General features: G+C 40.4%; 1 protein-coding gene across 1 annotated transcript in view; it reads right to left on the bottom strand.

Annotated features, from left to right (window-relative positions):
- The window catches only part of bsna (bassoon presynaptic cytomatrix protein a), a 128,805-nt gene that overhangs the window by 72,293 nt on the left and 35,807 nt on the right, over positions 1-20,705 (bottom strand). The window contains exon 2 of the mRNA XM_085393462.1: positions 13,724-15,109. Coding sequence (XP_085249588.1) covers positions 13,724-15,109 — 1,386 coding nt within the window. The remainder of the gene's footprint in view (positions 1-13,723; positions 15,110-20,705) is intronic.

Genomic DNA, 20,705 nt, shown 5'->3' with positions numbered 1-20,705 from the left:
AGTTGAAACAGTTTGTGATTTTAACAGGATTTGACAGATTCAGGACAGAACTACGTAAGCAGAGAAGTTTTAAGTCATTAAACTAACATGAAGTAGTCGACCGAAAACTTTAATATATATTCAAATGTTAAAGGCATCTCAAATTCCTCATCATCATCATCGTCAGCATATTCATTATGAATCAGGTTTATCCTCATATCCTCTATTTTATTAAGGCATTAAAACAATGTGGTAAAATTTGCTTTTTAATCCCAGTTTTATGTTAGAAATGACGACAAAAAGGGAGACTTTGGTTGAGTTTGTTACAAATACCTGTAACTACTCAATACTACTGCATTTGTGATTATTTGTGTTACAGTTTGCATCAGCCTTCATTTTCTTTTATTCAGAACAGCATTTTTGAATGGGGGCTTTTTTCTAATAGTGTTCAGCAGTCGTACAATAACCAGAATAATAACCAACCAAGAGAACAGCTAAGACACAAAACAATTCCTTGACAAAAATATTCAGTGACTATAATCCACTGCGCTGCATTTAATTGCGTACAGTCAGTTCTTACAGAGCTCCACGTAGTCCTGGGGAAATCTATGTACACCTCATGATTCAGTAGCTTGTAGAACCACCTTTGGCAGTAACAGCTTAAAGTTTTGTCTGTCACTTTTTCATTGTCTCACATTATTGCAGAGGAATTCTTCCTGCTCTTCATTGAGGTTTGCAGGTTTTGTTTATGGACAGCTCTCTTAAGATCCAGCATCGGGAAAAGGTCTGGGCTTTATTGGGCCCTTGCAGCATCTTGTTTCTTTTCTTTTTCAGTCATTCTGTTGTAGATTTGCTGCTGTGCTTGGAATCATTGTCCTGTTGTATGACCAAATTTTGACCAGGCTTCAGCTGTTGGACAGATGGCCTCATATTTGACTCTACAATCACTTTGGTATACAGATGAGTTCATGGTGGACTCAATGGCTATACGGTGCCCTGGTCCTGTGGCTGCAAAACAAGCCCAAATCATCACCCATCCAGCACAGAGCTTGGTATGAGGGGTTTGTGTTGATATGCTGATAAATCAAGTACATTTTATTATAATCACCTGGCTGCTACTTACCCTCTTATTTCCTATGGAAGCAGTAAGGGTGTAGTTTCTTTATTTTGCACATGATTTTATATTTGAAAGAGTTTAGAGAAGCAGGTGGCTTGTGTCCTGATTTAAGTGACTAATTTAGCCTTTAATTTCCCGAGAAATTAAAAGAAGTCAACAACACAAGCAAAAGTAAAAGTTACTCGCCTTGCAATTCTCTAATTTCATGTTGTATGACTTCTTTAAGATGATGAGTGGACTAAATAAGTTGCAAGCTCTGACTAAGTTAGCAGTAGATCTAGCAGGAAAATGAGGGGGAGAATAAAAGTGAACTGAATCATCACTTTTTAGATTCACCTGGTAATTATGTGGTATGTTGTGAAAACATTTTCCAAAGATTTGCCGAGAACAATGCTGCTGCAGAGGCTCTCATGAGGCAATCAAGCAGTTTTAAGGTAAATCTAATAAATCTTTTATTTTGTATCTGTAGCCATGAAAAATAACCAAAATAAAATGCAGTCTCGGTGCGTTGGTGGTTCTTTGTGTCCGGGGATGGGCGTCCGGGTACACACCGGCTCACTCCTTGGCGGCCGCCTATCGGGGCCTGGAGCCTGGGGCTCGCTCGGGCCACTTCGGAGGTGGGGTGCCCTCGGCCTCTCGGCCTGGGGCTCGGTCACTCAGGCACAGCTGGCTGCCGGCGGAGCTCACGGGCGCGTCACTGCAACTCCCCCTGGCTTCTGCTCGGTGGCTGCTGAGTGAGCCCTCATCTGGGACTCTCCTCAGCTCTTACTGGGACAGTGGTGCGGCTGCCCCCCTGTTGGTCTTCCTTGGTCTCTTGTGTTCTGGGGGCCTCTGGATGTCTGGAGTTTTGATCTCCTCCATACCTGCTTCATACCCTGGGGGACGGGGCTGTGGCTCCCCACACTCCCTAGCAGATCGTTACATGGAGAAACCTTTGGAATACAAGCATGCTGATCCACACAGGTATGCACACAGGTGTACACACGGGTATTCACAGACGCGGACTACAGCTTTCTTGGCTGCTGCCTCAAAGCACATTGTGCGCTGTCTATCTTGCGTGCTGCACAATATTGTTTATTATTTAGTATCTACTGATATCTACTGCTAGCTAGTTTATTGTGATGGTGCTGGGTTTTTTTTATTTTATTATGTTGCTCTTTGTTGTTTGCTTTCTCTTCTGTTTTTTTTCTCCATACAGGTGACCCAGGTGTTTTTTTTGTTTTTTTGTTTTTCTTTCTTCCCCCCCTTCTCACCGTCTCTTCTCCCCTTTGGTTTTCTTTCTCTCCCTCTCTTTCTTTCATTCTTTCTCCCTGTCCTATCCCCCAGTCATGTCTGTCCCGTTTGTAGCAACTGAAAATAAAATAAATTCATAATTATAATAAAGGTCAATCAAATGGACCAATATGGCAAGGCCATGATGATCCACTTGGTAAAATAAATCCGCTTGGCATCTTTCTTGGTCTTAAGACAACAATTCTGATGGCTAAAGATCCAAACGGGACACAAAAAAAGAAAGGAAAAAAAAGAAAAAAAAAAGGAAAACAGTTTGAGCAAGTGAACGCTGAATTTACACATAAAGCAGAACAATGATCAGGAAGTTGCCAGTTTGAGTCCCACCTGGGAAAATCTGGGTGAGCGAAAGAGGATGAAAAAAGAAGTCAGGGAGGATGAGATGAAAGGAACAGATGGAGAGGAGGAGGCTGGACAGAGGCTGGGAAAGGAAGAAGAGGGAAGAAGGAAGAAAGCACAGGATGGTGAGCCTTGTATTATTAATTAAAGGGAGATGTCTTGAAGTGCAGGAGCGAATCGTCTGTCCATTTGTAGCTCAGTCATTCCTGCTGCTGCTCTTATCCTGTATTCTGACTTCATTCTAAATAAAGAAACATGACTCACTCTATCTTTATTTCCTTCCACTGATTCTTCTATTCCAAGCCTTAAAGTACATGTCTGCATCCTTTAGTGCATGGGAGAGCCTCTGACTGACATGAATTGTCAGAGACCAATTTTGACACTTTTCTAGCTGAATTCTTGGATGAAATGCAAAAATAACAACTGTGGTGTAATCAGGTATCCTTGAAAGAGTCAGATTTAAACAACAGCTACTAAACATAACTGGCATGACATCTTTCCTCTTTTCAACCATGTGAGTAAAATTATACAAAACAAATGAACAGTAGAATTATCTCAAACATCAATCATTTAAAAAAAATAATAATAATAATATTTTTTGGTAGTTTTTTGGTAGTTCCAGGAAATTCTACCCGAGACACCTCAGAGGTCTCTCAACCTTAACACGTCACCACATGATCTTCAGCTATGTATTATAAACATATTCAATATTTTTCCAAACTGTTGTTTTATACCAGAAATTATTTAACAAATTGTTGCATTTTATCTGCTAAGAAAACAACTTACTTGATTCATATTTGTATGGAGTGTATCAAAAAGAATCATTGTATTTCAAAAGCTTATATGTTTAAAGTAACTGACATAGATGCTCGTGGTAAATGTTAAAACATGTGGCTGAATATAATATAACATATACACAAAACTTCACAAGTGCTCAATGTGTCTTCTGGATGCACGGCACACTTTCATCCATATGAAAGTCAAACCCGTCCCATACTTTTGCGAGTATGTCTGGAGTTACAACATCCACTGCTGTGAACGTGAACGTTATCATTGATTGGCTGCCAAATTAAAGCACTTTTAAATCCGATGATTCCTTTTTGATGATACATCCTGTATATTTGTATTTGTTTGACTCTGACTCTAAGCTCTGCACAGGATTTGCTATGTGCCCAGACCTTGTGTATGTATGCATATGGCAAATAAAAGATTTTTTTTTATCTTATTTTTATACAGTTTTTGCAGCTGTTGGTGTCAAAGTGCATGTGTGCCCTGTCTCTGCTGTCCAAAAAGAACACTGAGAACAGAGGTGTTTCGCTACAGCAGCAGAGGACATGTTAGTGTTTTCCTACACATTGTATCCAAGACTAGCACTTTTAACTGTGGGCGCTGTTTCTGGTCCAGACATTTACAGCCTTGCACGGTGTGGCCTTTGGGGTGAAGGCTAAAACTGTTCATGGATTGTAATCACCCTCTCACTCCCGTACTTATTATCACTGATGTTTTATCTCCTGACTAGATTTCCAACAGCAAAGGTTTCTGTTGATCCTTAAGATATTTACTCAAGATACTACTTACAGGTGAAGTACAATTTAAATAATACACTAACTCACAGACATGACAGACACACATGTGTGGGCAAGTGTGTGTCTTGCGCTACGGGTGTGGGCGTGGGTTGTCTGGCGCAGTGCTTCTTCCTGTCTGGGCTATTTTCATATGCTGATCAATAATTCAGCTTAACAGACCATAAAAGTTGGTGTGACACATCCAAACACACATGCACGACAACACACAAACACACACGCCAAATGGATTACATACCTTATGCTCTCCCATACACATTACTGCTTTTTTAACTATGTTTGTCACTTGTAATTAAACACACACGCATGTCTGTGTGAATGCACAAAACACACACACACAAACAAACACAGGTTGACGGACTGACCACAGAGCCACAGTGGATTATGTAGATGACGAGGATCACAAGAATCAATTTAGCGCTGTTGTGTGTTGTTGTGTCTGCGAGTTTCCTTTTCCGAGCGTGCAAATCTAAATTGGACGTGGCCATCATCTTGCAGCAGAACACATTACTTTATGGCATTTATTTGTTTGGAGTTGACTAAATGTCAAACAATTAATGGGACATTATGCAGCTTCTGTCTTTTGTTAAATTTTTGTCGTGCTGTTCCCTCGCTCCATTACCTCACCCCTCCCTGGGTGTCTACTCTCTGCTCATCATTTTACAGATTGTTATTCTCCATTTATTTTAACCAGTGGACCAGAGAGGAAGGGGTGGGGGTGGCAATAAGTGGAGATAACAGGGAGCAGCTTGAGGAAAGAAAAAAGGTAGGGAGACTAAGAAGAAGAAGAAGAAGAAGAAAGATGAGCATAATGAAACACTGTTATGTAAAATAAAAATAATCCTACTCCGGTAACCTTAATGACCCGGGCAACCGTACAGACAGCAACCTTAACAATGGCCCGGTTTAGCTCTGTGGGGGACTCCTCACACATGGGCATGCACATAACTACAGATGAGCAACTAAGAAATGATCCACGTTAACCTTTTGGTCATTGAGGTGCGTGCATTAAGCACAGTGATTTGTCCAGCTGTGAGAACCTGAGAAAGACACCATCGACACATTATGGATTACACGGCAGCAGCAGTCTATGAGTCCTCAATAGAAACTAAGTGTGTGATCCTAATGAGAATAGCAAGAGAATAATCAGCTTTTCAACTTCATACTTTAAGCTGTCAGTGTCTAGTTGCATGTTGTGCAAGCGACCTATTTTCCACACAATAGTAAAGTAACAAGCACACGTCAGTTGCTTTTCATGTTTAATTCTAATTTTTTTCAGTCTGGCTGCTATTCACGTCATCATTGACGGTCACTTGCTATTTGGAAGCTCGTGGTAACTCTGCTCAGCAACAAGAATCAAGATCAGTGTTGGGTGCTGTAATTATATGACAAGTTTGTGAAGATGTTTGGGGTGGCTGTTGCTCAGTGGGTAGTCACCTTATTGGAAGGTTGGTAGTTCAATCCCTGGTTGCATGCCAAATATTGTTACACCAAGTTGCTCTCTGTTGGAGTGTGAATGTTAAATAGAAAGTACTAATGTGCTTGTATGAATGGGTGAATAAGACATGTTGCATAAAGTGCTTTGAATACTCAAGTAGAGTAGAAAAGCACTATACAGACCGCTTACCGATAGAAAAAATCTGACAGTAAAGTACAAACTGCCTCTCTGGGCACATCTATGAGCTCTGATTTCTCCACGCACCTGTAAATGCAACATGTTCTATGAAGATAGTAGCAGGAGACCCAGACCGGTGCTCAAAGTAAGTGTATGCTGACCAAGAAAAAGCAACAAAAGTCATTACAACTCATCCTGCTCTCTACATCATGTTTTTGCTTGTATACTCATGTTTTTATTTTATTTTTTGAGTGTTTGCTTCCTGCACTTGTGTGCTTTCACCTACTGTGACCATCTATTGTGTCCTGTTTAGTATCATCTTGTCTTGTTATCTCTCGGTTCCTAGCAAGTTTTCCTAGTGTATTTAGTCTGCCTGCATTTACGTCTGTGAATTTGTCTCATACACTCCTGGAGTCATCCTCATGTTCACTCTCTCACTGCATCTAAGTAAACACTGTAATGTGATTTTTTTGTCTGAGTTGTGCGTTTGAGTCTTATTTTGCCTTCATCGGTTGTTAGAGAAGTTCATATTTCAAGAGGTAAAAACAACAGAGATGAGGCTTCAAGTTTTATTTATGCCCAATCAAATTCTGTAGTGCTCCTCGGGCCGGCTTGGTTCTCATAAGCTTAAAAATTAAAAAAGAGACATTGTATATGTTCTTCTCATTAAGACAAGGATGTGTGGCTTATGTGTTGTTTAAAACAGGTTTAATAACTGCTAAATACATGACAATGCATCCAAAACATAATGATTAACAGTGGTCCATGCATATTTTCATGAACAGTAATGCGGACATAATTCAAAGAAAAAAAGACATCTTTTTTTAGAATTAACCAAATTTTTATCTGTTAATATGCATTAATAGGTGCATTGTGTGAGGCATCTGGTTCAAATCTATGCCAAATGAAAACATGTTTGTCCATCCACTGTGGCGACCACTTGAGAATAAGAAAGTACCATCTTCTTTCTTGTTGGCTTTTGTGTGGAAGTAATCAGTCTGACTTTATCATGAGACTCAAGCTTAAGCATCTAAGCTTACAACGTACATCGCCATAGTATCTGCAAGATTAAGCACTCTGATGATGACAGTGTACACACAAACAAACACACAATACACTGTGTCTGTCACCGCAGACAGACACGCACAGGCAGACGAAGTGTGTGATTTTGAATACTTTCTCTGCACTCACAATCAGTGTTGGTCAAGTTACTTGAAAAAAGTAATCAGTAACTAATTACTGATTACTTCCCCCAAAAAGTAATCCCGTTACTTTACTGCTTATTTATTTTCAAATGTAATTACTTACTTAGTTACTTTTTAAAAACACGATTTACAACCTGAATAGGTAATAAAGCGATAGATCTTTCAGCCCAATTCTACTTTTTCTACATAATCCATCATACAAAATGTAATCAAATGGAAAAGTCCCTTTTTAAAACTTGTTTTATTAGTTTTAATCTTTTAACTTTATGCATCAAGCAAAAATTTTATTATATGCAACATTCTCTGACTGGAAGAAATTTGTTTAATATTTAAACCTATTTTCTGCACATTCCAGCACATAAAATAAAATATTTTTTCTGTGTTTACGCTCAGTCTTTCAAATAAATGCAAGTGAAACACAGCAGAAAATAAATAAAATCAAAGACTAGTGGTCCTGTTGCTCTATTTTCACCTGTAAAGCAGGAGTGGGGTAGGCGGAGGCTTGCTCTGGTGCAGGTGTGCCGCAGCGGTCAGTGGAAGAATCTGCGAGTTTGTCTGTGAATTTCCCATTACGTGGTAGCGCACTCGATGCTTGCTCGGAAGTTAAGGGTTTTTTTCACTGTAAAAAGAAGTTTTCTTCCCACGCAGTGAACAGCGGACGCTAATGTTTTTGTCACTTTTTACGGAATCAAACTTAAAGTAAGGTCAGTACTTCCACGCTTTAAACGCTGCACGCTCATACTCTCTCCTGCACTCGATATATTATCCTTTGTTGATCTGCAGACAGCTGTTGCCATGAACGCTTACGTCATTGTCATGAGACACTCTCGCAAAAAAATCACGGTTTTAGTAATGCAGCGTGCTTACGGGAAAGTAACAGTAATCTAATTACCTGTTTTGCAATAGTAATCCCTTACATTACTCGTTACTTGAAAAAAGTAATCAGATTACATGGGCAGTAACGCGTTACTGCGTGCACAACACATGTGCACAAACACAACGCAGCAGATTAAATGTCACAATCCCTAATCAGTTCTCTTCAGATGTGCAGATGCCCACAAACACAAATGTGACCTCATACACACACATTCAGACACACGGTCAGGTGGATGGGGTGTTGTTATCCTAGTAATTGTTCCGACGGCAGTCGTGACAGCCGAAAAAGTCTGAATGACAGACTGGACAGTGAAATAACCTCATTCACTCATTCACTAACACCTGGTCTATAAGCAGTGTGTGCGTTTGTGTGTGCATGTGTGGGTGTGTGAGTAGGTATCACCACGAGGAGAATGTTTGCACCACTAGAGACAAAGCTACTGATTAGTATTTTTCATGATGAAGCAAGTGATTTGGAACGGAGAATCTTGGAAAAGGGGGCTGGAAGGAAGGAAGTTTGCAGAAATGCAAGGAAAAGAAGGAGGAAAGAAAAAGCCGTGTAACTTCTTACTTTTCTTTTTCAGTAGACACTGCCTCCACCTTACATTTTTCATCTCTTTTGCTATTTATATATGTAAAAAAACCCTATTTGAATAATTAATAAGCCAAACGAGCGCGACCTCCATGTTTCTCTATCCCACAGTGTTCCTGTCTTTCTTGAACTCATCTGAAGTGTGACGTCAGTAGTTTTCATTTTTTTTAGTAAAGGCAAAAAGTTTTATTTTGTTAGTGGCTTGTTCAAAAAATGACTCAAGCAGACACATTTATTGTTTGACAAAAGGACATTTTACATTCATCTCCAGATTATGGACTTTGATCTGAAGAGGTTGTAACATTGTTTAGGTTTTTATGATCTCATTCCACATTGTGATCCAATAAACTATATTGCCAAATGTATTCAAATCAAATCAAATCAAATCACTTTTATTGTCACATCACATGTGCAGGTACATTGGTACAGCACATGTGAGTGAAATTCTTGTGTGCGAGCTTCACAAGCAACAGAGTTGTGCAAAATACAAGAATGGCTACATCTGAAACTAATAAATATATGTACAATATATAATAGTATATGCATTTCTGGATGTGTATACTAAATATTTTCTACGTGTGTGTGTGTGTGTACACATATTTTACAAATTAAATAGAGTAAACAATAAATAAAATATATAAAAATATATATTCTGTCATATATATTCTGTCACCAATGCAAATTATTGAATTCAGTTGTTCCAATTGCTTCCATGGCCACAGGTGTATAAAATTAAGCACCTAGTCATGGAGACTGCTTCAACAAACATTTGTGAAAGAATGGGTCGCTTTGCGGCGCTCAGTGAATTCCAGTGTGGTGACGTGATAGGATGCCACCTGTGCAACAAGTCCAGTTGTGAAGGTTTCCTCACTACTAAATATTTCACAGTCAGCTTCTAGTGGTATTATAAGAAAGTGGAAGTGATTGGGAACGACAGCAGCTCAGGCACGAAGTGGTAGACCATGTAAAATCACAGAGTGGCATCAGTGGATGCTGAGGTGCATAGTGCACAAAGGTCACCAAATTTCTGCAGAATCAATCACTACAGACCTCCAAACGTCATGTAGCATTCATGTAGCTCAAGAACAGTGTGTAGAGATCTTCATGGAATGGGTTTCAGTGGCAGAGCAGGTCCATCCAAGGCTTATATCACCAAACGCAATACAGATTTGGTGGATTGGGGATTATGGTGTAGTACTGTTTTTCAAGAACTGGGCTCGGCCCCTTACTTCCAGTGAAAGGAACTCTTACTGCTTCAGCATACCAAGATGTTTTGGACAGTGTCATCCTCCCAAGTTTCTGTGAACACTTTGGGGATGGCCCCTTCCTGTTCCAATATGACTGCACACTGCTGCACAAAGCGAGGTTCATAAAGACATGGTGAGCGAGTTTGGTGTGGAAGAACTTGACTGGTCTGCACAGGATCCTGACCTCAACCCAACGTAACACCTTTGGGATGAACTAGAGTGGAGACTGTGAGCCAAGCCCTCTCGTCCAACATCAGTGTCTGACCTCACAAATGTGCTTCTGAATGGTCAAAAGTTCCCATAAATACTCCTAAACCTTGGAAAACCTTTCCAGAAGAGTTGAAGCTGTTATAGCACGGATTTATCGCTTTAAACTGTGGTAACACTTTTATGACCTGTGATGTAATAAAATTATGTTACAGCCCAAAATTTCCATTTGCTGTTCCAATATAATCTAGAAGTTTTACACATATAGGACTTGTTTGTCAGAGACATGTATCCAGTAAATCACAAAGAGTTAAGATAAACTGTAAAAACCTGCAAAGTCAGCCCGGAGTGAGCTGATGGGAATCGTTATCAGGTATAGAAATGACTGTACATGCAGTTCATCTGTGATATCATCACTTCTTTGCTGGCTTCTCTCCTCATCCCTCTTTGCTTCACTTGCTTGATTTATTACCTTCTTCTTTGTCCTACTGTTCTAATTACTGGTTTTTGCATGTGTGTGTGCGTGCGTGTGCACTAGTGCCTGTCTTCCCTCTGGACTAAAAGCTGTACATGATTCAGGTCTACATGTCTGGTTTCCTCTCAGCTGCTGTCAAGCTCTCTTTCTAACTGTTTGCACCATTGCTCTGTTCTTTGTCCCACTTTATTCATTTTCCTTTTTATTCCTCCTTTGTTTCTATGAATGTCTCTTCATCCATCTCAGTTCCACCTTGAGTTCCTTTTAAACATTTTCTAAGAATTTCTCTCCATTAATAATGTACCTTTTTGTCCATTTCTATTTCTACTTTTTTTCTGTATGCTTATAATGACTAATGTTCATGATGATGCCCATCTTTTCTCCTCATAATTTGCCTTTTTGTAGAGAGAAGTTAGTAGAATATGCTGTCACCATCATCTTTGACTCTAATTGGCTTAAAGAAATGATTTTATATGGTTGTTATATCACTTTTCTACTCCTTCTCTCTGTGTCCACCTTCTCTTTTCTCATTTTATGCACTTTTTAGGACCTGCAGGCCTTAACCCACATTGCAAAGAAACACACATCTACTTGCTATCTACAGGTAGTAAGTCCAAGTAAGTCCACTTATGAATAAGCGTGGTATCTTCAATGATATGGCCCATTCCTTCTTGTTATTGTGTTAGTGTGTATTTATCACCGTCCTGCATACTATAGTAAAGGCACTTATATATAGCCCTGTGTATTATATCTAGGTCTATTATGAGGCAAGCACTTCACAGTACTGTTAAGTACTAAAGACCTTGGAGGCATTAAACTGCCTCAAAGTAAATATGCCATGAGTCTCTGTAAATCTGCCAGACTCACTGACTTCCATGCATCCTTGCTTATTTTCTTTCATGCATTTCCTTCATCAGTCCCTTCCTTCCTTTCAGTCTGACTTCCTTCTCTGCTTTATTACTTACCTTCTCAACTCTTACACTCCCCCCTTCTCCTTCCATTTCTTACATTATTCTTCTGCGACATTTGTTCCTTATCTTTTCCTTCTTCCTCTATTTCTAACTTCCTGAAATACTTGCCATCTTTTCTTTTCTCTTGCTTTCTCTCCTCTTTTCAACTCTAAGCCTGCACTGGATCGATAAAAGGGAAGGTGAGAGGGCGGTTGGCCTTTACGCTTGTTTCTTTATACCATGAGCAGAGGTACTTTGGGAGACACAAAGACAGCGAAACAGAAAAGGATGTCTATGTTTTGTGATTATGGGTCTCCTAGGAACAGTCTTTTCTCTCCTCTTGTGTTTTGTCTTCAACGCGTAGCTCACTGGATTGCTACATATTATTTTATTTCATCATTCATTCATTTTAATTCATCGACATGTGCACGGCAGTCCATCTAAGGTGACATGAAGAAAAGAAAGAGAGATCAAGGGGTGCTGATGTCACAGTGGATTATGATACATAAAAACTCCAGAATATTGTTATGAATCTCACTACTGTACATGTAGATGTTTCTGTGTTACAATTAGTATGATTACTAATCTTTATTGAGAAAAGTGGGTTAAATACAGGCTACTGTAGCCCAGCGGGACAGCGGAGAGAGGCAAAGAAGTGGTACTTAATTTAGATAACGAGATAACACATTAACTAAAGAATGAACTTCTGAATAATTTTCGAAATTTTTGTTTAATGTAAATTTATGAACTGAAACAAAACCACGTTCAATTAGATCAAATACAAAGGTGAAAGGAGCACATACTGTCAGTACAAGCTGTGCACACACAGTTTATGGTTTTCTTTGGTCAGTATACCCGAGTTAGATTTTATTTATTTGTAAGCAGCAAGTTTTAACATGATCGAATTTTCTTTATCGTGTTGCCAGGCCACACTCCTGACCTCATGTTCTACCTTTGGCCATTTTAAACTGTGCCCAGGACAGAAACAGCTGCATTGTGCTGCTAACACAACTTCAGCTCTTTGCAAACATCTGCACAGACAGCATGCTAATGCTAACCTAGCCAAGAACCCAGAGTGATGTTAAAGCTGCGCAAATGCCGACCCCAGCCCTGAACTTAACAGGTAACAAACTGATAAGAAGTCAGGCTGTAGCCTCTGTTTCTACCTCTTCATGTTTCTACAGTAGAATCACTGTGACGATTCTACTGTAAAGTCTCTTTGTGCTGGTTTTCATATTTGCTCTATGCTGTCAGCTTTGTGTTTATCTGTAAATACTGAGAGAAAGATCACACATGTGTCCTCATTAGAGATTTGTGTTGGTGTGTGGGGCTGTAGACTCTGGTTTATATTGTTAAATGGTAATTATGAGACAGTGTGCTTCAGGTCATTTTACAAAGAAAACGTTCTCCTGGGAGTAATTAAGTAATCTATTACATTACTTTTAAGAAAATGTTCTTTGCAATATATGTAATACATTACTTTTTCTGAGTTACAACCCCAACACTGATCACAACAAAAAGGGGAAATACCTCCAGCATGCACAAACATTTGACCACAGAGCATGCAGTTCATTTGCATGAATGCATTGTTGTTGATATGTTGCTTAGTGATGGTCAGAAAATAGACGACTATGTATAAAAATCAGTATCATTGCTAAGTAGTTAAACCCATTGCATTTGCACTTTAGTCCCATCTCCAAATACTTATGGATGTAACTGTATGTGTAAACATTCAGAACATCCAAAAAATAAAAATGGAAAGGGGGAAGTTAGGGATTAAAACGAGATATGGAAAACTCTAGTAGAAGTAACGAAAAACTCATAAATAAAAACAATTAATGAATTCAGGAGGGACATCTAAATTTATACAAATGTAGCAGGTGTAGTAAGATGGAAATGAAGAAACGGGAATAAAACAAAACAACATCTTTGTTATATCATAAAAAGAAAACGAAAATGTAAAATGAAAACCTGAGTGAAAAAACAGATCATGATAAAGGATAAGGCTTAAGAAAAATATATATTTTTTAGAGAAACTGAAACACGAGCTGCACATCTAACGGCATCCACACAGTGAAGAGGATTAGGTTCAACAGTGGAATGAAGAACATTATCTGCTTGTTGAATGTTATTGATTGTTTGGTGAAAAGTAAATTTGACGGCGTTTGTACTAGTAGAGTTTTTGTTCTTGTATGTCTGCAATAACATGTGTTCAGTGTGATGTCTGTAGGTGTTCCGTTCCTCTTACCTCCACCAGATGTGGTGTTGGGTTGAAGCCGCACAAGTTACACACTTGGCTGTGACACTGCGTGCAGGTATTGTAGTTAGGTGGGTCGGAGCTACTGATGTTCAGCTCTGTTTTACAAAGAGGACAGTTCACTTTGGGTTTCACAGGCTCTGGAGCAACCACAGGTGCTGCTGCCACAGGCTCCTGCTTCTGCTGCACTTTCTGCTGATGAGTAGGTGTTTTCTGCTGTTGCTGTCCTTGTGGTTGTGTTTTTTGTCCTTGCTGTCCTTTCTGTTGATGAGCAGGTGACTGCTTCTGCATTTCTTGTTGTTGGGGCACGGTCTGCTGCTGTTGCTTCTGGGTTGGCATATGGGGTCCACCCATAGGACCACCCATTTGGCCTGGTGCATGAAGACCTCCCATTTGGCTCGGTGCATGAGGACCCCCCATTTGGCTTGGAGCATAAGGACCTCCCATTTGACTTTGAACATTAGGACCACCCATTTGGCTTGGAGCATGAGGACCCCCCATAGTGAATGGTTTAGTACTGGTGGTCCCTTGTTGTTGCTGCCTGTTGTCAGGTGTTGCATTACTGAACACCACCTTGCCTCGTGCAGGGCTTGGCTGGGTGGAGGCGGTAGGTAGCGGGTCAACATTGATCAAGGTACTAGCCTGATTAAGCAGTGATGCCCCAAAGCCAAACAGTTTGGTCAGGCCATCCTGGGCAGGAGGGGCCTGACTCTGAGGTCTGTGGGCTGGGGAGGATCCAGCACTTCTGGTCTGGTCGTGGCGTGCCATAGATTGGTGCATTGGGGAACCACGACCCAAATCTGGTTGGGAAGGTGCCTTGGTCAAACCAGGGAGGGGTACTGCACCAGGGTGAGGAATCCGAGGACCCCCTGGTTGGCTAAAGCCTCCTGTGGGACCTCTAATAGTTCCTGGAGCTCCAGGACCGGTCTGGGAGTATGGATCAGATCTCATGCCCTGCTGAGAAGGCCCTGTATGAGACTGGGAGCCACCAGGGCCTGGATGTCTCTGTAAGCCAGGGGATGTATAAGACTGAGTCTGGGACCCTAGCTGTGATGAAGCATATGACTGCTGCTGAGACTGTGGATACTGCTGCGACTGGGAGTAGGGCTGAGTCTGGCTGTAGGGCTGAGACTGAGGTTGCTGTTGCTGCTGCTGCTGCTGCTGCTGCCGCTGGGTGGGCTGACTCTGTGCCAAAGATTTTGGCTGCGCTGCTGCTGTCGGCTGTGTTGGCTGAGGCGCAGGCTGCTGAGGCTGGACAATCGGCTTGGCTTGGTGGGACGGAGAGTGAATCTGCTGTTGGCTCTTAGAACGAGGCGTGGTCATATCAATGCCGAGAGCTCTCTGCATCTGACAGTTCAGACACAGCCATTCCTGGACCTGCAGGCAAAAAAAAAAAAAAAAATACAAAAAAACTAATGAGTATGCTTAAAATCCACTTTTTCAATTTGAAAAACCATTTTACTTTGTCTCTGTAACAATAATGCATACATAGTTTTTGGCAACAGTTTGGTCGAAGTCTTTCATTGGCACTATAGAGTTAGTTCTGAGTGAAATATTCGCATGGTGACTGTATTGTGAATACGTCAGTCAACTAAATGGAAATAGGTTCAATGTAATTTCCTTGACCACATCTTTGGCATTACCACTGAAACGTAAATCAGGTATCTGTCAGTTTGAACAATTCTTTGTGTAACACTGGAAGGGTCAGTAAGGCTCAAGAACGTTAATGATGTAGTGTTACCATTGAGCTATCACTATAATTAATTCATATTTTCTTTCAAAGGTGATTACTATTGATTCCTCTGAATATTATTGATGACTCAGACATGACACACTAGTGTTTCCTAGTTTCCTAGTTCCTAGTTTCCACCCAAACCACATAATCTGTGTTCATTCACCCGACTTGCACATGAAATATGATTCATTAGTCTTTCCATAGATGTCTTATGTAAAGACAATATAGCAGTTATCAATTAGAACCAGAGGGAGAGAAATCAACCACAAACTGACTGCAATGCTTAATGACAGCACGGTAGAAACTGCAACCGAAGTGAAAAGAATTGCATCCCTCACATGTGCCAAAAAACATAATCCACACAGACACACAGGTATGCGCACATGCTACCATACAGATACAGCATGAGCACAAAGGAGATACAAACAGATGTACAAAGAGATACAGTCAAATGAAACAAATATGCAACACTCCTCACCATCTAAAAATAAAAATAAAGCATCACCCTGCTCCTCCTCCTCCTCTTCTTCTGTCCTCCTCCTTCCTTTTCTTCCTCCTCCAGATGAGAGCTGATACTCCCTTGTGTCCGGACCTTGCTTGCTTCTCTAATTTCTCCCGACTGCGAAAACAACCCAGCTCCTCTCTCAGCTGTGCCAGTCTCCTCTTGTCCTGTCTTTCCAACTGTAGCTTTGCATTCACCACTGCTACCTTGCTGCCATAAATAGTGCTATTTTAGCTCCCCTGCAGTCAGAGCAAAGCTAGTAAATCTCTGCACGTTTCATGCATTTCTCCCATCCCCTTTTCTTCCCACAATGCAATGCGCAGATGTACTGTGTTACCCCACCCGCTGTTCAATAACACCCCCCTACCCACCCATCCCTTTTCTAATTTTTTTGCAAAGGGGTACAGTGGAAGTTGGCTCCTTGAATTTAAAGGGTAGGATGTGCAAACATTGGGACAGGAGAGAGAAAAAAGCCTGCATCACTCACATACCCTAACTAAGCAATTTCTCCCACTGTGCTGCTTTGCTGTCTGGCATTTTCTAGCTTGACAGCATTACTGATCCCATGTTCCGTTACAGCTACATCGCTACACCCCGACATCGTCTGTTCCTCCTTAACATATTCTCTCTTTAGCTTTCCTACCTAGCATCTGCTTCTTCTGTCTCTGTTTTTCTTCTTTAATTCTCTCTTCTTTCCTCCTCTTGTTTTCATCTTTATCCCATTTTTCTGTTCTCTTTCTGATCAGTTTGAAAATGTAGGTCTCGTTCCTCAAATAGCTAAAGTGGAAAGAAATTTAAAAGTCTAATTTTGCTGTGCACGGTCCTCCTATGTTGTGTTGTCATAATTACATCTGATGAAGATGCAGAGGGGGAGAAAGAAGAAGAGAAGTGGATAAGGAGGAAGAGAAGGGGGGACTGATTTTAATCCTGTCTCCCTGTCTACCCCTCTGCTTTAAACACTACATCACAAGAGACATTGGAAGGAACGAGGGATGCAGTGAAGAATGGAGGGATGGAAAGAACAGGGAGGAGATGGAAAAAGCAAACAGTGGAGAGAAAGAAGTCAGCAGTTTTTTTAATCCCAGCAGCTCTTCAGCTCTCATCATGTCAAGCTTAATCAACAGCACAGCAAAGCAGAATCTGAGCTTCCACGATGTGGTTAAAACCAGTGAATCCTTTGCACGTGCATCTGTGCCGTAACAGATGAGGAACAATGTCTTTGCTAATTGTGCAGGAGTTACAGGTTTTGTTCAACAATTTACACAAAAGTGATGATAACTCTGCCCTTTTTTTAAACACAGAAGAGAAAAACCAAGTGGAAACTACAATGGATACTAAGTCTGGGGTGTACAAAACAAACCTCACTGGGTACATTGGTTTTTGTACATGCAAAATTACAAAGGGTGTGATCAGCATGCTCTGAACCAATCACATCTAATCATTCAGACAGAACTCTACCAGTGACAGAGAATCACAACAAAAAAGCTCGGCTTACAAAAGGAGCTCACAACTTTGTCGCCTGCAAGTTGGTTGGCATGATATTGGCCCCATTCTAATTCAGACTCTACCTCTTCCTCCCTGGACACTAACACTGCATTTGTGCCGCTCCAAACCAACTATCCTTAAGTGAGAGAAAATCAAGGGCATCGTAATGATGCTGCTGTATTTCAAGTCCCCATTTCATTAAGAGACCTTGGAGCTACGCTGGTTTCAGGTTCTGTTTAGTCATTTCCTGTTTTATTATGAATATTTATTTCATTTAATTCTACTTCTTATGTTTGTTTTTTAACCTCTAGTTTTGTCCTCCATCTGTCAACAGTAATCAAATTTGACTCTTATGTAGCTCTTCGCAGGTGTCACATCATCTTGTTACTCCTTGTACTCGACCTAACTAGGCTTTTCCTTGTGCATGAGTGCATGAGCACTTGTGCATGAGCTTTAGTTTCACATAGTAAAGCATGAACAGTTGTAGACGTAGATCTATCAGAGGTTTTTAGTAAGGTAACCTCTTGAAGTGCAACAGGAGGAAATGTCTTACAATCCAAAGATGTGCACTCGATATTATCCATTTTATATAGCGCCAAACCACAACAACACTGGTGTCAAGGTGCTTCATATAGTAAATGCTACAATGCTAAAATCCAATCAACAGCAGGAATTCAACCTTGTAATTACTGTATTTCTTAATTAATACACTAACTATAAGGTTACTGTAGGCGTGAAGGCCCGCAGACTTGAAAAACAGACTCATGTCTGTGTTCACAAATTTCTACCAGTCAGCTTGCATGTGGTGTGCTGCTTAGCTCAGACCATTTCCCAGACCCACAGAAGTTATCAAAAGAATAAATAGCTGAAAATGTATTTTTTTTTTTGAAAGGAGGAAAATGAGCCCTGACAATCTCCAACAATGCTGACTCTGCACACTCACACAGGAGGAAAAATGGGAGGGGGGCGGGGGGCTTCTCTGCATTGTAGCTTCTTATGCATACATCACAGAAACATGAATCAAGATTTAAATGGAAGAGCATACTTATTACATGATATAAATTGCAAGAGAGCTTTCCTGTTCTCAAGCATTTTCAATAGCACAGCACATTTGACCTTCATATGATAGAAGAATTGCTTTCAGTCTAATCTTTGTTAGCTCTTGGTGCAAATATGTCTGCAAGAACTGTTTCTCCTGAGGCTGAAGCGCCAATAAAACTTAAAGAATAGTATAAAGAACAGCTTTATTACTGGAACAACACGTTTCGGCCTGTGCCCTTCGTTATATTACAAATACACACATTTATATACAGAACATTTTGCCTAATAACAGAATATGTTGTTTACCAGTGCAAAAAATGAATCATAATATGTTTATTAAGAAGAATAACATAACCTAGTGACCTGTTGTTAAGGTCTGGTGAATTAAAAACATATAAAAGTACTGTAAATGCCACAGACTTATTTACAAGACTGTGAATGATGTTTTCCGAGAAAAACAAGCACACTGCAGACTATAACTGTAACCTCTTATCTCCACTTTGAGAAGCACAGCTCTCCTCAAGGATTCTGATTTCCTCAATCACATTTCACTTTCTCTTTCTGTTGCTACCACTCTTATTTCTCTGTAGACACTTCAAACCTCCACTCACACACATGGAGGTCTCAGCTCCTCTTGCAACAGTCATTAGCCTGAAGGTCAGGTCTGTCTATTTAAGAGGCTGATCTCTGTCAGTATTGTGTCTCTACGACACAATATGATCGCAGTGAAAACAATTGGATTCATCTTTAACAGGGCCAGAGGTGTCAAACAGCTGAACAGATGCTGTAATGCAGATAGGGAGACTCATTTGATGTTGCCCAAATGAATACAGATGTTGCAGGTGGTAAAAAATAGATAAACTGTGTTTACTCAAATAACCAAACTATAGCAGACAGTTAAATATGAGCAAGAAAACCATTTTGGCAATTAAGAGAATGAATTGGTGAATATGTAACCCCCCCATACTTTCTGGTGAACCATCAATCAATATCTTTAATCATTTACAAGTCAGCACGGTGAACGCAGAGGCATCTGTTAGTCCTAAAGGAATAAAAAGAATAGGAGCCAGGGCTAAAAAATTAATTTAGATTAAAGATCTAAATAAGAAGATTCACAGCTGGGGAGGGAGCATAGAGGGTTAAACAATGAAGTCATTAGAATGGCATGCCAGTGCAAAATCCATCAAAATGTGGCTGGGACAGATGCACGAAGAACATACAATGAAGCTCTACTTTTGAGTACAGGAGTCAAGTGGAAGTTCACTGTGACTCTAATTTGTAACTAACTAGCCTGGAGACACAGACAGAGAAGACAAGAGGAGGTGGGAGGGTCAAGATCTAATCAGTGAGCTAAAACAGCATAGAGGAGGAAGTCTGTGAGGTCTTCATGGCTCTGCCTTTCTCACTATCGCACATCTCTGTTTGTTTTTCTCCCGCTATCTCCTAATTAATGAAAACAGTTAATAGGAACTAGACAGATGAGGCTGAATAAATTCATTAATACATTTAATGTTGTTATCCTGTTGATTTGCAAGGTTCAAACTGCCTGAATTACACAGAGTACTTCACATGTAGAACACAGCAATAGTAATATAAATAATATATATGTATACACACATGCATACATATACTAACCTTTAAAAATGAGCCTATGTTCTGTACTCAGTCGAGAGTACCTCAGTGAAAGCATGAAACTGGCAACTGAATATGAACTTAGTCACACTGAAAAACGCGCACACATAGGGGACACACTCTCATGCACACTGACCAGCTGTCAGCATAAAATATTCATGCTACCTATCTCCAAACACTACTGACCAGGTGTTACCGCCGTTTCACAGAGAAAACTCCACGTGTGATTCACCACATCATCTGCCGCAACACTGCCAAACATTTCTCGACATTTCTCTTTTCAGCACAGTAAAAGTACCTCATCGATCTGTATTTGTTATGAAAATGTATTTTAATCCAAGAGATAGTTTAGGTGAACACCCATGCAGTACTCCGTGACTGTCTTGAACCACACTCAATCCTGAGTACATAACCTGGAAGCTGTCCAGTGCCAGCAGTCACAGGCCTATGCTAGTGGCAGCAGCTTAAGTGTTTGGATGACAAGTGCCTTGTTCAAGGGCATCTTACCAGAATTAATGCAGACTCACAAGAGCAGAAGCCCCACCACCTTGTAATAGGTCCTACAGTGTTCTTTCATT

This window comes from Rhamphochromis longiceps, linkage group LG20, assembly GCF_057381845.1.
Source record: "Rhamphochromis longiceps isolate RC_006_pf linkage group LG20, R_longiceps_female_GT1.1, whole genome shotgun sequence".
Lineage (NCBI taxonomy): Eukaryota > Metazoa > Chordata > Actinopteri > Cichliformes > Cichlidae > Rhamphochromis > Rhamphochromis longiceps.
Note: the sequence above shows the minus strand (reverse complement) of the source record. Positions and strands in the feature narration are given on the sequence as shown.